General features: G+C 34.6%; 1 protein-coding gene, 1 long non-coding RNA gene and 2 pseudogenes across 5 annotated transcripts; 2 read left to right on the top strand and 2 right to left on the bottom strand.

The window, feature by feature from the left end:
• Positions 1-483: 483 nt before the first annotated feature.
• Positions 484-2187, top strand: LOC130502619 (putative FBD-associated F-box protein At5g56430). The gene is made up of 3 exons (XM_056997366.1): positions 484-1454; positions 1528-1656; positions 1741-2187. Exons 1-3 carry the CDS (start codon positions 600-602, stop codon positions 1966-1968), a joined length of 1212 nt encoding a protein of 403 aa, XP_056853346.1. The 5' UTR covers positions 484-599; the 3' UTR covers positions 1969-2187.
• Positions 2188-5832: 3645 nt separating this feature from the next.
• On the bottom strand, positions 5833-7777 carry LOC130502618 (uncharacterized). 4 transcript variants are annotated; one of them, XR_008940351.1, is made up of 7 exons: positions 7545-7777; positions 7269-7342; positions 7028-7167; positions 6881-6956; positions 6440-6802; positions 6189-6369; positions 5833-6114 (listed from the first exon to the last, which is right to left on the bottom strand). It is a non-coding gene; the product is annotated as an uncharacterized LOC130502618 (long non-coding RNA). The 4 variants fall into 4 exon arrangements; XR_008940352.1 differs by having other exon boundaries at positions 6189-6565; positions 6653-6802; XR_008940350.1 differs by having other exon boundaries at positions 6189-6802.
• A 2750-nt stretch (positions 7778-10527) lies between these two features.
• LOC130502617 (uncharacterized) lies at positions 10528-11470 on the top strand (annotated as a pseudogene).
• Positions 11471-12797: 1327 nt separating this feature from the next.
• On the bottom strand, positions 12798-14955 carry LOC108846582 (probable serine/threonine-protein kinase PBL10; annotated as a pseudogene).
• Between the last annotated feature and the right edge of the window lie 907 nt (positions 14956-15862).

The following is a 15862-nucleotide window of genomic DNA, read 5'->3' as shown; positions in this document are numbered from 1 at the left end:
TATTTACATATCTACGACAACAACAGACTTAAATGCAAATAAGAAAATTATTCAAAATTTTATTATATTTAGAATAAAAAATATTTAGTTAAATTCAACTTAATATACTCAAATAATAACTAAATCGACTGTAAAAAATCCATTATATATAACATATCTAAAATCATATGGCTAAGCAAAGTAATGTAATATTATTAATCTAAATTATGCATACAAATTATAAATTAATTTAAAATTAAATTATATAGCAATCAGTTATTATAGTATATTTATTTTTAAAATATTTATATCCGTGCTCATGCACGGGAAAATCACTTAGTTTTATAGTAAGTTAAAATTGTATATACAATAAACTTTAAAATTATACGAAAACTGCATAACTAAGTTTATTAGTTATAAATTTACCACTTTTTAAATCCTTCTAAAAATATATTAGCACTTTTAAACATAAACAAATAAACAATCATTAAAAAAACATAAACAATCAGCACAATTAGGGGTTTCGCTCTCTCTGTTACTTCCTTCCTCGTGTATATCCTTGCGACTCAATTTTGTTCCGTTTGCTGATTTCTAAGGAGAAGCATACTATTTGGTCGAATATGGGAAATATCAATGAGTTATGTGACGATTTGCTGGTGAAGATTTTGTTAAAAATCCCGACAAAAGAGATTGTGGCGACGTCACTTTTGTCCAGACGATGGTGTTCTGTATGGAAACTTGTTCCCAAGCTAGAGTTTCATGACTATTCATACATATATCATGCCACATCCGCCGCACCTTCAGAGTTTATCAACAAGTTCTTGGAGCGAAGCATAACCCCTGTACTAGAAACTTTTCATCTCACTCTTTGTCGCCGAGATTATGCCCCTGAATCTTTTGAAAAATGGGTTAATGTTGCGGTTGCTCGCAATGTTCTTGATCTTAAGCTTTTATATTACCTTATCTGCCGTGATCCTATACGGTTTCCTATGAGCTTGTATGCACATGAAACCCTTGTGGTATTACGCCTCCAAGGAATGATCATTGAGGATGTTCCTTCGAAAGCCTGTTTCAGGAGCCTCAAGATTTTATCTCTTCGAGATATGAGCTACTCAAGCGATCAAACCGTTGATAGATTTTTGTCTTGCTTCCCTATTCTTGAAACATTGGTTGTACGTCGATGGTTAGCCGACAATGTGAAGACGTATTCGATTTGTTTGCCATCGCTGCAGAGCTTAGACATCGAGTACTTAGTAGGTGGTTATCAAGATCCAAGATATGATCATGGATATGTGATCAATGCTCCTTGTTTAAAGTATTTACATATTGTCGACCATTTTAGCGGCTTTTGTTCATTAGTGAATATCCCTGATAAATTGGAAGCAGAGATCCACCTTAGATTTTGTGATTCTGACAAGCTTCTGAGATCTCTTACCTCAGCTAAACTACTTTCCTTGTGTTTAAAACCACAAATGGTAAAACTCTATATGTTTCTCCAGTCATTACATTTAGTTTTTGCCACTTAATTATGTGCTGACACTTTTGCAGGATTCATGTCTAAAAGGCGACTTTGATCAGCTCGTGTCTCTAGAGCTTTGTGTTATGTGTTCCTTAGATTGGTTGAATATTATCCTCAAACATTCTCCTAAACTCCGAGTTCTCAGGCTCTCGAGAACGGTAAGTTATGGTCTTAACCTGGTTGATGTCGCCTGCATCTTCTATTTAATTTCAACTTTGTTTGTTTGTTTGTTTATCTCTCAGAGACACAGCTGCCAAAATTCTCGAAATGTCCGAACTAACTGGGAGCGACCGAGTTGTATTCCTGAATGTTTGATGTCCAGTCTCGAAACTGTTGAGTGGATTGCGTATAAAGGAACAGAAGAAGAGGAAAATGTGGTGAAATATTTGTTAGAGAATGGGAACCTTTGCTTAAAAAAGCGTTGGTGCAAGGCCAGTTATGAAATTCTTAGCTTGGGGCCGAGGAGCTAGGCTAGCTCAGGCGACTGAGATACAGGCCAGAGCGAGGGGCACAAAAAGCGTAAGAGGCCAGAGCCTTTTTATTTCTCATCAAAACCATGTTTTTAATTTAACTAGATTCTTTCTCCGCGCTACGCGCGGAAAAGTGTGTTGATGTTTATTTCCTGATCGTATGTTTCAATGTTTGTGTTTGGAATGAGAGTGTTGTATTTCTCAAAGTAATGAGAAAGTCGGTGAATTATTTAGATGTGCTAAATCCGGTAAAAATAAATTAATTATAATCGAACCTAGCCGCGATTAAAAATGGTTTTAATTTGGTAATTTATAATATACCGAATAGATATGATTTTTAAAAAACGCGTTATCCAGAAGATTCCGAATAAACGTGGTTTACTCAGTTGTTTATAATGATTTTCAAATATTTTGTTCCTTCAAAGCCTGAGTCATCTGCATTTGTTATATGGAACACACTTATTTACATAGTTAGATGTTTATATACTTAAGCCGAAGATATTTTCAAACCCCTAAAAAAATTTCCTGATGTCTCATTCGACATACGAACTCTCCCTCAACCATATTTTTAATTTTCGGTCATTTTTCGTTTTTGGCAGATTTAAACTTTGAACTTTGGTTTTACTAAATTTATGATTTTTTAGTGTAATAATACAATGTTTCGTTAACGATTTTTTTAAACATATAGTTTCTTTTTCATAAATCATTAATTTATATACATACTATTCATATAAGTAGAAATAAAACATTGTTTTATTTTTTATATTGAAAATGTAATACATCATTACTTTTTTAACACTTCTATAAATTTTGATAATATTTAATAATATTAAGTTAAATCCTTAAACTTATCTCCTGGCAATGAGATAAGTTAAATTTTGATACCATATAACTAATTCTGGCAATGGAAAATATTTGGAAATGACAGAAAAAAATTATATTTTTGTTTGAAAATTAAAATGAATATTCAGAACTGTATGTTGATGAAATTGTTGGAACATAAGAAACCCCTTAATAAATTGTAGTAATGATGAATTATAAATAACTTTCCCTACATATGAGACAGCTTATGTTTGTACGAAGCCATTGATCAATGTAGCTGAAATATAAAGTATGGTAGCCAATGAGAGAGCATAGATATGAATGGAATAAACAAATGGAATAGTTGTTATTAGTGTAGCACATAATAGTTGCTAGCCTTTGAAGTATTTTTTCTAAAAGACTAAAAAGGAGCACATATCAAATAGAGTGTATGAGTTTTGTTGTTTGTTTTTTAAGTTGCACAAAAAAAAAGTTTATTGAGAGAGAATTGCTGGCAATGTTTGTTAATATTGTTTGGATGGCATAATATTATCGCTTTAGTTGCTTGTAAGATGGATGGGTAGCACTAAGTTTTGAACTCGTACTCCATTCAATGTATTCATTTTTGGGGTTGTTATTTTGCTCTATTTTTATAAAAGATTTGGGATGTTAATGATTAATATTGTTAATTTTAGATTCTTCTACTCTATTTTATTTCTGGGTGGTGGATTTTGTTCGGTTGAGAGCATTTAGTAATGTGGTTCTAAAGATATGATGAAACTTGCTATTTTAAAGAGTTTCTGAATTTTACTACTACCCCTGTTTTTTTCTACGGCCCTGAGAACAGTGGCAGATTAAAAAAATATATTATAATATTCAGTGCTTTCTATGTCATGGCTACCGATGTAAAGTAGCAGTGACGTTTTTGTCCATAATTTCAAGAGACTAATGACGCTGTGATTTTCAGCGTCTGATTTATTCATTATTTTTGGCCGCAGCTACTGAAAAAGATATTGATTTTGTCCCCTCAGCCGTAAATTTGCCATGAAAATAGATGTGGTTTCCGGTAGCTAACACTGACTGAAGCGTCAAATAAAAGAACATGGATATCTAGAAATGGTGAGGGGGAAGGATTTATGCACGATAAAGTGTATTTGTTTAGACGCTGTGGCAGCGTTCCGCGTCTACAATAAGAACAGGGCTATTATCTTCCATATCCAACAGAAAATAGGGGATGATTATTTGACAGCAGTTAAGTTGCTGCTGGATTAATCCATTGTTATGGTGTCGTCGTGATTTGTGAATACTGCTTTTATGTGAGTCTCCAATTTTGTATATGTTTTCTGTGGCAATATTTAGATATCACCTTTAATATTACGTCAGTATATTTTTGTCCATTGTACATGTATTTTGTTAACTACAACTGATTTTTGTGTGTAATTTATATCTATTTTTATTAGTAATTCTTCTATAATATTATTTTAGTCTAAGATAAACTTTGGTGGTTAGAAATAGAAAAAAACTTCGTAGATTTATGCTTCTTTATTTTGATTGGTCTTGGTTTGATGAAAAGTGGAAAAATAATTACGTAAATAAATCATTATGTATTTTATTAAATCATCATTTGTTGAAAATAATTGATGTCAACATTTTGATTGGATTGAAAATAAATATTGATTCGGAAAAATATGTTGTTGAATTCTTTTAAAGATTTTTTGTAAGTTTTATTTTTAAAACATAATTGTTCCCTTTGCTTCTTTCGTAAACTTTTACTTGTTCCTTTTGTTGGATTTCATGATCATCAAGATCAAAATTCACCTGCTTCTTTCGCTAGAATATCTTTATTATTCTCTAACTGAAGTGTTTCAAAAAAATCTTTAACTGAAACCTCACAGCCTTAGTGCCTTTTGACCTTCTCTCAACAGTCAGAAAATTTGGCATCATTCTTCTTCGAAAGTTAGAGATTTGTTAATCCTGTTGGCTCTATGCAAGCAACATGACTTTTTGGTGGGCTCTATCAAAACTGCTGAACCAGCACTGCTTGTAACACTTGTTAATATTTTTTGGATGACATAATATTATAGCTTTAGTTGCTTGTAAAGTGAATGAGTAACGCTCAAAGTTTTTGAACTTGTACTCCATGCAATGTATCTTCATTTTGGTTGTTATTTTGCTCTATTCTTTTTTTCTAATGGGAGGTTAATGATCAATATTGTTTTTTATATATTTTTTTTGTGAAACAATGATCAATATTGTTAATTTCATGTTCTTCTACTTCATATTTTAATTTGATTGTACTCTGTTTATTGAAGTGAACATATAACCAGATAGTTTGGGATAACATAATAGAGGTAAATATCTGAACAATAACCTCATATAAGAGGTGCTAATAGTTGAATATTTTACCTGTTTAATAATGAAGCTCTAAAACAAATAACATCTCATGAGCAACTAAAAGATATCAATAGATGATATACCTGGTCCGGCCCGATATATCCTGCGATGAGAGTTTTAAACAAATACGGAGGGTTCTCTTAATTCGTGACAGGAAGGAAACACCAGAAGCATTGCAACATTGACCGAGATCTCATTGTCGACTGCTATGAGAGTGACAGCAATCTCAATTCCAGTGCCTTGGCCTTTGACTTTGCCTCCGTATGTGTCTCTTTCTTCTATCAATGCATTAAAAAATCTTTACCATTACCCAACGTTACTATATGCAAATACTTTCCTTCTTCAGGACCAAAGTCTTCATGTGTCAAATGAATATATACATGTACTGAGCAAAAATAGCATCAGCCGTAATTTCACCATTGAAAAAGGTAGAAAATTTGTGAAATAGAAAAATTTCACCATTTGTGTCCAAAAAAAAATGTGTTAAAAAAAATTCACCATTATTTTCCTAGAAGTATGATCACCAATTGAAGTACGTGGTTGTTTTATGCAATGAGACTTTCTAATTTCCCTACTAAATATTTGTCAAGAATTTTTTGAACTTATTTTCGAATTTTATTATTGTTTTCCTAAAACTCGGATAACCATTTTAACAATAGCTAAGAAAAACATAGCAAACTCCAGATGAGAAGAAAAATAAAAAATAAAAACATTGTTGCCTAAGCATTATTCAAAGAGGAAAACTGACTCGAGAAACTCCATGTTCACTTAAGACTGTCATGCCTTCTTGACCACATCCAAAGTTGTTGAAAGGCGAGGCTTCTTGGTGGCAGGACCACTGGAGGTTGTTCCTGCAGATGAGGTTTCTGCACGTTCGTTACCTTCGATGCCAACGTTAGGAAGAGCTGAGATGTTCCCAGGCAAGTCGTCTCCATCATCATCGTCACCATGCTGATTAAAGAGAAACACATATCATTACTTGCATTCTACCGAAGGACCCAAATGAATTAAATGCGGCATTTTACGTTGACGACAAAGTCAGGCAGTGGCAGACAGTCACGCTCGTTCACGCAAGAGATAGTGAAGGGCTGCTGGTTGGCAGTGAAGTTTTACATGCCTACCCTGACCTAGAAGCTGTATGTCTTACCAACTATGTGCAATAAAAGAGGCGGCTGATGCTTGTGTTGGGTTAACTCCCTCTCCAGCCTATAAGTTAAACGCTGTGGTTGCAAAGATATGTGATAAGATATGAAACCGGTTGGATGATGCTACATACCATTAAATGACCAGCTTCGTATGCGATAAGATATGAAACAGTTATATATTTACTGTCATCTCTCCATCGGAAGCCACAAGTAGACCCTCATCTGTGTCGTCAGTAATGCTAATCTCCACCAGGTACCTTGCAATAAATTGTATGAAAACCATGTTGATTGTATGCAAGAATTTTCAAAACGGGAAAAACAGGGTATCCAATATAACGAAGTACTCCAACAATGCTTGTGTTGCTGCAGGATTCGCAAGTAGAAGATGAGACAGTTCTTTGGAGCTTCTTTGTGCACCTGGAGCAGGAAATGTAACACCAGCCTTTGTCCATCTTGATTCCAGTCACCTATCCAGTCAAGATAAATTCAATTTCCTACATTGCAATATTGTTAGAATCACATTCATGGTCTAGACATTCAAAATGTACAACAAAAAAAAGTTTATGTACAACCTGAGGCTCGGCTGTGATGACGAACTCATTCAGCTCAGATATGCTCAGTTGTTCAACCTTGGCGTATCCTCTCAGACTGCACAGACCAAAGAAAAAAACCCTGAAAACTCGTGTGTGTATCCTTTTCTGTTTCAGTTAGAAGCTGACCTTATGAATTCTTCAGATTGTGATCCTAATGCAAACCCATTTTAAGCATTGTTTTGTCCCTTTCTGATTGTTTGATTGTTGATAAACTTTTGCAGGATGAGATTGTGAAGGAAGTCAATAAGCCAAACTTTGGATGAAAGCTGCTTTCAGTGATCATTTGTGCCAAGAATCAGCAAAAGCAGGAAAGAAAATCAATATTTTCCCACAAACAATCAAGATGCATCCTGATGAAAAGACTCACCTTTGCAACGTCAAACTCGTGAATTTTTATGTCAATCGCACAGCCGCACAACCAACTATCCTCTGTCTGCCTTTCTGATAAAAAAAAAAAAAATTTCAGAGGAGTTTGGGGAGAAAATAATTTTCAGAGTTTCAGGCAAGTAAAAGTTTCAAATCTTTTTCAGCTTCCTCTCTGATTCCAAAGTTTCTAACTTTTATCAATTTTATCAATTCTCTCACTGTAGGTTTCGTGAAGTTAGCTTTTTTAGGTGAGTAACGATGTTGAGGGATGCTAAACCTTCCCGCAGAGACTCAGGCAAGCACGAGGAGGAGATCGAGAACGTCCCTCAGACTCAGGCAAATACGAAGTGGATTATAAAGAAGGAGAAAGAGAGGGAGGTGAAACGAATCCAATTAAACTGTATTGAAGATCACCATTGATTGAGAGCAGATGAAGCTCTGTAAAGGAGTTTTGATGAAAAGAAAACAGAGAAGACGAAGTCGATGAAGTCGTAGGGTTTCTTTGTTGAGTTTCTTTGTTGACTGGTGACGTGGCAGTAAAAACTAATTTTATTGGTTGATTTAATTAAGTGACGTGGACAGCTTTAGGATGGAGGATATTCTCCTTTTAATATAGTATTGATTTTATTTCAACAGTCTAGTATATGTATGTCTTAGTTAAGTCCTAATATATATCATGCATTAAAACCATAATTGAACAAAGAAAACTGTTTAGTGTCCTCTCATGTTCCCTCCTTTGTCAAGAATTACAAATCACAAAATCATCTCTTCTCCTTTTTTTGGGTCAAATTCATCTCTTCTCATTTCAAGTCCAACCATGTCTGATCGGGTTCTACTACAGACGAGAATATTACACTTTCCATTGGTTGACCCAGGAAGCTTACTTAGTTGCAGCAGCTAAACACTGAATTCAGACACACAGACAACAATATATTTGGGTAAATACTTTCTTTTGGCGGGTGGAAGAACACACTGATACAAATCCATCGCAGGTGAAGGTTACAGGCTTACAGCCACATGGTTATATTATGACCATGAGATGGTTTCACTTGAACTGGGGCAAGTGATAATTTTTCTATTAATAATGATAACTATACTATACGAAGTGGTCCAATTAAATAGCTAAACAAGTACCATAAGCAACTGAGTGTAGATTCACTTTCGGTTTGGGTCTAGTTTTAGATTTCAGTTTGGTTATTTCTATTTTTTGTTGAGGTCGATTGTTTTTCAGTTTTAGATTTTGGTTTCTGCTTTTTTGGTTTTTTGGATTTTAGTTTTAAATTTTAGCTTTTTATTTTATTTTGCAATTGATTTTAGTTTTTAGAAAAATATGGATGATTGTTTCACATTTTAGTATTTAGTTTTATTTTTTCTTTTAAAATTAATAAAGTAATAAATATTAGTACAATGATTATTTTTAATATATCATCAAAACACACACAAACTAAAATAATTTGTGTGTGTTTTAGTTTTAAATTCATTTTGCAATAGATTTTAGTTTTTAGAAAAATATGGATGATTGTTTCAGATTTTAGTTTTTTTTTTACTTTTTTATTTTACTTTTAAAATTAATAAAGTAATAAATATTAGTACAATGATTATTTTTAATAATCATCTAAACACACACAAATTATTGAATAAAATTATTTAAAACAAAAAAAATATCGTGATTTCTATATAAATAGATAAATTTTATAATATATATATTTATGCCATAAATCTGTTTTTAGAAAAAAAGTAATTCTATAAGTGGACATAACTTTTTAAAATAACTATATACTTTATATTATAAACTTGTACATGTAACATATGTAGAACCCGTATATATATAATTGTAAGTAAAATGAGGATATAATTTTTAATTTAAATTTACATTATGTATATTATATATTTATATTCATTAATAGTTAAACTCTAATAATTCTATGTGTAGAATTTACCGATATATGCATTGATGTTAGGGTGGTTTGCTTGTAAAACAAAGAAACACAATTAAATTTAATTAATGCGCAAATATTTCAAACCTTTTCTCTTTACCTTCTCTCTAGAATATTTAAAATCAATTCCACTTTCCGACTCCGGTGGCTTCTTAGAGCCGGAGTCAGGTTCGATGTCTTTTCAATTTGTTGATGTGATCTTCATCTAGTTTTTTATTTCTACTTGTTGGATTGGATTTTTAGATTTAGATCTAGTTGTGTTCTGTCCAGAGTGATTGAGAGCAGGTGTTTGATCCTGTGTTGCATGTTCGTCTTTTGGCTTTGATCTGAGAATCATAATTCTTCAGTTACACTCTTGGTTGAATCCTTTGGTTTTAGATGTTGCATGCGGATCTCGAGTTCTCTTTGTTCATCTTCGGCTTCAATCTACTGCTTGCTCGCCTTGGCATGTGAGGTGGTACCCGAAGTCGTGTTTGTCGCTCCTTGTCATCAATCCTTGATTTAATCGAGATCTGATCTTCATTTAGCTTCCTGCTGGCGGTCTTTCCATGTTGTTTGTTCATCTTCGCCTCTTTCGGCTCTCAAGATCAGAACATGAAGTGTTCTGCCGGTATTATGAAGTTATGCTAATCTTGTTTGTGCTATTAACTATAGGAGGACATGGCTGTTGGTGTTATGTTCTTGTCATATTTTCTTTTGTATGGGTTTCAACTGGTGATACTGGTAACAATCAAGGGCGGATCCAAGATGAGGTTTATATGTGGCACAAAGCTATGTTCTTATAACTTGAAGTTGGTGTAGGTGTAGTTGATTAAGATTAACACTAATTATTAATGAAAAAAATAATAAATCATGGTGGCATATCCCTTTATGCCTTGGGTCCACCCTTGGTAGGGATTAGTTTTGTTTAGATCTTAGTTTCAGTTGTGTTTTAAAAAGAAAAAATGGTAGCAACCCCTTCTTCTAAAAGGACAAGGATTTGAACTAAGCAAGAGGTTAACCTAAAAATGTAATATTCTCTCCATTTCAATATACTCGATGTTTTAGAAAAGTTTTATTATTTTATAATAAATAATGCTGCACAAATTTATGTAATTTTAACTTTGTTAAAAATTGTGTAACCAATTGAATTTTTATTATTTCTATTTATAATTAAATAAACTAATTTTAAATTGTAATTTAGTAATACTTTTAATAAAAATAGTTTTCCTTAATATTTATAAATTGAGATAAAACATCAAGTAATATGGAACAGATGAAATATATTACTTTTCCAGCCCATGAAATAATATAGTGGACTTTTCCAGACCCATGTATATGTATTCTCTTTTAATTCTGTTCATTCAGTCTCAAGAAAATAAAGCGAAGTGGGTTATGTCTAGGAACTGAAGAGATAAGAGGGTGGACGAACGATGTCTGCGACAACAACTCCATATCTCTCTCTTCCGAGTTTCAGACCAAGATTCCAAAATCCAGCTAAAACCCACCAATTATCTCCACTCTCTTGGTCTGTTTCGAGGAGAAAGATCTTGTCTTCCGACAGACAACAAGCTGCTTCTGCTCTTCTTCTGCTTCACCAGGAAAAAAACAATCATGGAGACTGTCTGCAACTCCAGAGGAGATATCCCAGCAGATAGTTTCTTCTGATACTTCCTCTACAGAAGCTATTGTGTCTGGTGGTGGTAGTCAAGATGGTGTTGCTTTGATTATACAAGTGCTTCTCATTGTCGCTTTTCTTGCTCTCAGTGTTCTCACCATTGGTGTAAGTCTTCTTTCCACATACCAAAATCTTATCCTAACTTGTAAAATCTATTTAACAATGTTGAACCAAAATCTCGAACCCGGTTTGCGAGTGCCTAAACCGGTGACAGTAGGATTGTTTACAGGTTGTTTACATTGGAGTGACTGAGTTTCTTGGGAAGAGGGAGAGAGAGAAGTTTGAGAAAGAAGAGGCAGCAAAGAAGTCTAAGAAAAGTGGCAAGAAGAAACCAACGAGAGCCAAAGCTGGACCAAGGGGTTCGGTCAGAAGATTGAAGATGATGACTTTGACATTGATCTTGAATGATTCTTTTTGTTCAATTGCGAGAGAGAGAGGGAGAGAGACAAGATTGTTCTCTGATTGTAAGGTTCTGCGATTTTCATATCTATCATACTTTTCTTACTTGACAAGCAATATAAACAGGAAAAACTGCTAAAGAGTGCCTGTGTAAACAAAGTGTGTGTTTTTTTGTTTTATTAAATCTTTCAAAGAAGTACTTGAACTCTACGACATGGCTAGCTATCTCAGAAAGTTTTGAGTCCTCTTGTCTTGTTACTTTTGAACTTTTCAAGCAATGAGGATCCGAAGCCCCCATTCAAGCTATACCACCCATGTGCAAGAATCTGTTACGCCTCCCGGGAGGTTTGTTGCTGCAGGGGGATATCACATATTAAGTTCACCTCTTCTCATAGGGCTAAGAGGTGGCACAAGATGATTTTGCATAACATGATAGAGCCAATAGGCTTATAGTTGTCCTGCATCACGCACAAGGTTCCTTCAGCCTTCACGCACAAAGTTCCTTCACTCTTATTGAATTTCCAGACCTTAAAGTCATCTTCACCAACCGCCACCTTCATTTCTCGGATCAAATCAACATCCTCTTGATAAAATAGCTCATTCCGCATCCAGCCATGGAGCGCCCATAAATCTTTCTGTTCAAATTTGCCTTTGTTGAGTTATTTAAACACAGTTTTTCACTATAGTTTCTCTGTACCAAATTTCATATATAGACATTTGTGGTTCACATAAGTTTATCTTAATATCATATATTTGACTTTCGGTGCGAGATATTGATATGGTAACGTAGGTTACGTTGGGCCAGACATTTAGGATTCATAATTATAAAAAGTAAGGAAATCATTTGGTCACACACATTCCTAACTGTTTTCTTTATAGAAATGAAAGTTATATTTGAAGAAAATCTTGCAGGTCCATTGAATATCAATATCATGAGAATAGTAAACAGAGTAACAGACCAACATTAATATAACTTTTTGTCGACTATAATAAGTTTTGGTCTAACTCACATCACATGCCATGACTTTTCTTAAGCTGGCATCTACTAGCCGAACCCAAATCACAAAAATGGATACGATATTCAATTTGTATACCCTATAATCGGAAATTTTAATTGTCTTACAGATAAATATGGACGACGACCAATATCGTTGCATGGAAGAAATTTATAACTTTTTCTTCTCTTTTTGGTACACTGAGCGTTAAAATAATGGTAAAGATAGTTTTTGTTTCACTGTCCTTGTATATATTTGGAAAGCATATGTCTTTGTCCCCTTGTCTTGCATAACACAACCAGAGGCGGACCTATTTGATGTAAAGTGGGTCAAGTGACACACCATAATTCGATTTTCTCGTTATAGTCTATAGGTGTTTTGGATTTTGAACCTGTTCATCTTCATGTTTTACACTTATTTTTTTGTTTGACACAGGTAAAAAGTTCGTCTAGGTCAGCCACTGAATACAACAAAGCTTGAAGTGAAGACATGAGAGATCCTTCATAGTTTATGTTAAACAACTCTCACACTACAAATTAAGATCAAATGTCAAATCTCTGACGAGCCCTGAACTTGAATCCTTTGGGTGCATAAGCAGAACCAAAACTGTACATCTGAACTAAACAGAGCAGAACATTCATCGTTTCCTTCTCATACAAAAGAGGCGAAGCAGACGGACGTGGATAAGCAGCTGCTGTCCCGCCCACATCAGTTTGTTGGGGCAAAACTGTCTCTTCTCCCTACGCATTCTTTTCTCGGTCTTATCGATGTTTTTGCCTCCCCCTTCATGCAAAGCTTGGATTGTTCGAGGTGAGTAACAATCTCGTTCATGTTTGGCCTCATGTTCCTGTCAGTGTCGAGACATCTCAACACTTGAGTAGCTACTCTACGTGCTTCTTCCAACGAGCATTGCTCTCGGATACGGTTATCGATAACTCGTGAAACCTTCTTCTTGTTTGCAAGTAACGGTTTTGCCCAATCCACCAGTTTTTCTCTCTCGGTGGACGATTATTGTCCACAACTTTACGACCAGACAACATCTCCAAAAGTACAACACCGTAGCTATAGACATCACTCTTGGTTGTTAAATGACCTAAGTGAAGAGTTACTGGTCATCCATCATAAAAAAAGTAAATCAAATCACATAAAAAGAAAGAAGACTTTTGAGAGACTAACCGCTCAAAAGGTAATCAGGGTCTGCGTAACCATAGGTACCTATGACCCTTGTAGATACATGGCTATCATCACCTGTTGGACCGTCTTTAGCCAAACCGAAATCAGATAGCTTAGCATTGTAGTTCTGTGATCATGTCAATGATATTTTCATAAACATAAAATCTTATTATCACAGTTATTTTTCAACATAACAAAGGATGGAAGTACCGAATCAAGAAGTATGTTAGAGGTTTTTGAGTCGCGGTATATGACTTGTGTCTCGGCGCTGTGAAGGAAAGCTAGACCTTTTGCACAACCAGAGCAATTTTTAACCGAAGATTCCAAGATAAAGGTTCGAAGTAGGAACCTCCTGCAACAGCAATAAACAAGATCGAATAACATTTCGAGTTACCAGATGAATAGACCAAGAGAGAGAAGAGAGACAATACTTCTGAAATAATGATTCTCTAAGCTTCCACAAGGCATGAACTCATACACAAGAAGATGATGCTCATCTTCTAAGCAGTAACCGATGAGTTTCACAAGATTAGGATGAGAAAGCCGCCCCAAGTAATTCACTTCCGCCTTCAGCAGCATTAATCAAAGAAAACATAAACAAAGAATCTTCAATGTAAGTTCAAAAGATTGAAGTTGGTTTTTCAAATTTACCAGCCATTCTGATGACCTTGCCAACCCTCTTTGTTAAGTCTTTTGACAGCAATAACCGTACCGGTTCCCGGTTTAGATGCAGTGAGAGATTCCTCATCAATCCATCCTTTAAAGACACAACCGAATCCACCTTCACCAAGAACACTGTCTGGTCTGAAATTTCTAGTTGCTGCTTTGAGCTCGGCAAAGCTGAAACTTTTGAGGTTTGGAGATTGCAAGATCTCTCTTCGGTTCGAGGGCTTGTTCTGACAGACACAGAAGAAGCATTTGCTTCCTATGCTTTGTGTATCATTTGCCTCTGAGCTCATATACTTCGGACTCTCACCTATGCAAACACCAAACAAATAGCTTGCATATAAAAAAACTTGAGATTTCACTTTTTTCACAAAACCCATATCTCCAAAAATTAGTACAAATGGTTTTGTTGTAAGAGATCAGACAAATGTGAAGATTCTGAATTTCTTGCTTGTCTTTTCCTCTGGCAACTAAAAATGAGCCGTGAATTAGCCCACACACCCAAAAAGACCGTTTACGAAAACCTAATCAATTATTTGTTTCTGGAATAAAAAAAAAAAAGCTAATCATTAGCGTTAGAAAACCAAACTTTTAAGTTAAGTCCGGGAAAGCCTAACCCCGAATTGAAAAAAATGCGAAGAGAATAAATGAGCAACAAACCCTAAAGTTAGACCCTACTCTGCCGACCAAAATAAGTTCAAAATCTTAAAACCACAAAATTAAATATTTGTTTACAAATAAACATTTGCAGGAGTAGTCGTTATTCTATATACGTAAATGAAAGCTTGAGCCTTGTAGTACTAGTACCTGTGTAAATTAAGACTCTCAGCTTTAACCTGAACACTCGTGCAAAATCCCCATGATTTTGAGACGGATCAAACAAAACCCATTTTTCTCTCTCAAGAAGTAACATATCAAAATGTGAGGACAGAGAGATTTTGAAATGTTTTTGTTTTCTAGCTGGATAAAAGTACATATTAAAGAACCGAACATGAAGTCAATAAGAAAGAAACTCTCGCTCACCTATTTTCTTTGTCAACAATGAATAGCTAGCGAGAGAGAGAAGTTTCTATCGACGGTTAGCAATTTTGCTACGAGTAGCTGCGAGAAAGAGAGAGAGGCGTTGGGAGTGGCAATTATGACGGACTATCCAGCCTTTAAAGTTTAAGCCCATCTCTTTATTTTCAATACATTTAAAAGTTTAATGTTCATTTTGTTTTTTCTTTGTCTCCGTTAATTTTGTTTTTACATTCAAAAGAATTTAAAAATAGATATGATTCCTTTTCTGTTTCGGCAAGAGATAGTTGATATCATTTCGGTCACTTCTAAGGTAGCTACGAGATTGTAAGAACGTAAAGATCTCCTGATTTGATCCACGAACAGAAAGAAGACGATGATTACGTCATTGTTTCAGGGGAAAATAGATCTTGAGGGGTTTTGCTCAAAAATGCAAGAACGTAAAGATCTCCTGATTTGATCCACGAATTGTCTCTCATACCTCATATCTAACTTCTCGGATTGCGCAGGAATAATTACATAATATCTGAGGCAGTAGTATGACAAATGTGATCAAATGTTTTATAGAAACTATTCAAAGAAGTCTCTGAGGTAAGCATTGTTTAGTTTGCTAGAAGAAGAATCGTAAGAATGATGCTGTCTACAAACAGAACTTGTGAGTGTCTATGCTCTTTTACATCACTTGGACGTAATAGTTATAATCATGTGTACAGAAAATTCAACTTGTGAAGGTTGGAAGAAGACTAGGTGT

This window comes from Raphanus sativus, unplaced genomic scaffold, assembly GCF_000801105.2.
Source record: "Raphanus sativus cultivar WK10039 unplaced genomic scaffold, ASM80110v3 Scaffold0608, whole genome shotgun sequence".
NCBI lineage: Eukaryota > Viridiplantae > Streptophyta > Magnoliopsida > Brassicales > Brassicaceae > Raphanus > Raphanus sativus.
This window is presented reverse-complemented; position numbering and strand designations above follow the sequence as displayed.

Bases quoted from the DNA above. Each gene is read 5' to 3' on its own strand.
- LOC130502619 (XM_056997366.1), top strand. From the start codon at position 600: ATGGGAAATATCAATGAGTTATGTGACGATTTGCTGGTGAAGATTTTG. The intron at 1,455-1,527 runs GTAAAACTCTAT...ACACTTTTGCAG, and splicing joins TGTGTTTAAAACCACAAATG to GATTCATGTCTAAAAGGCGA. The intron at 1,657-1,740 runs GTAAGTTATGGT...TTTATCTCTCAG, and splicing joins TTCTCAGGCTCTCGAGAACG to AGACACAGCTGCCAAAATTC.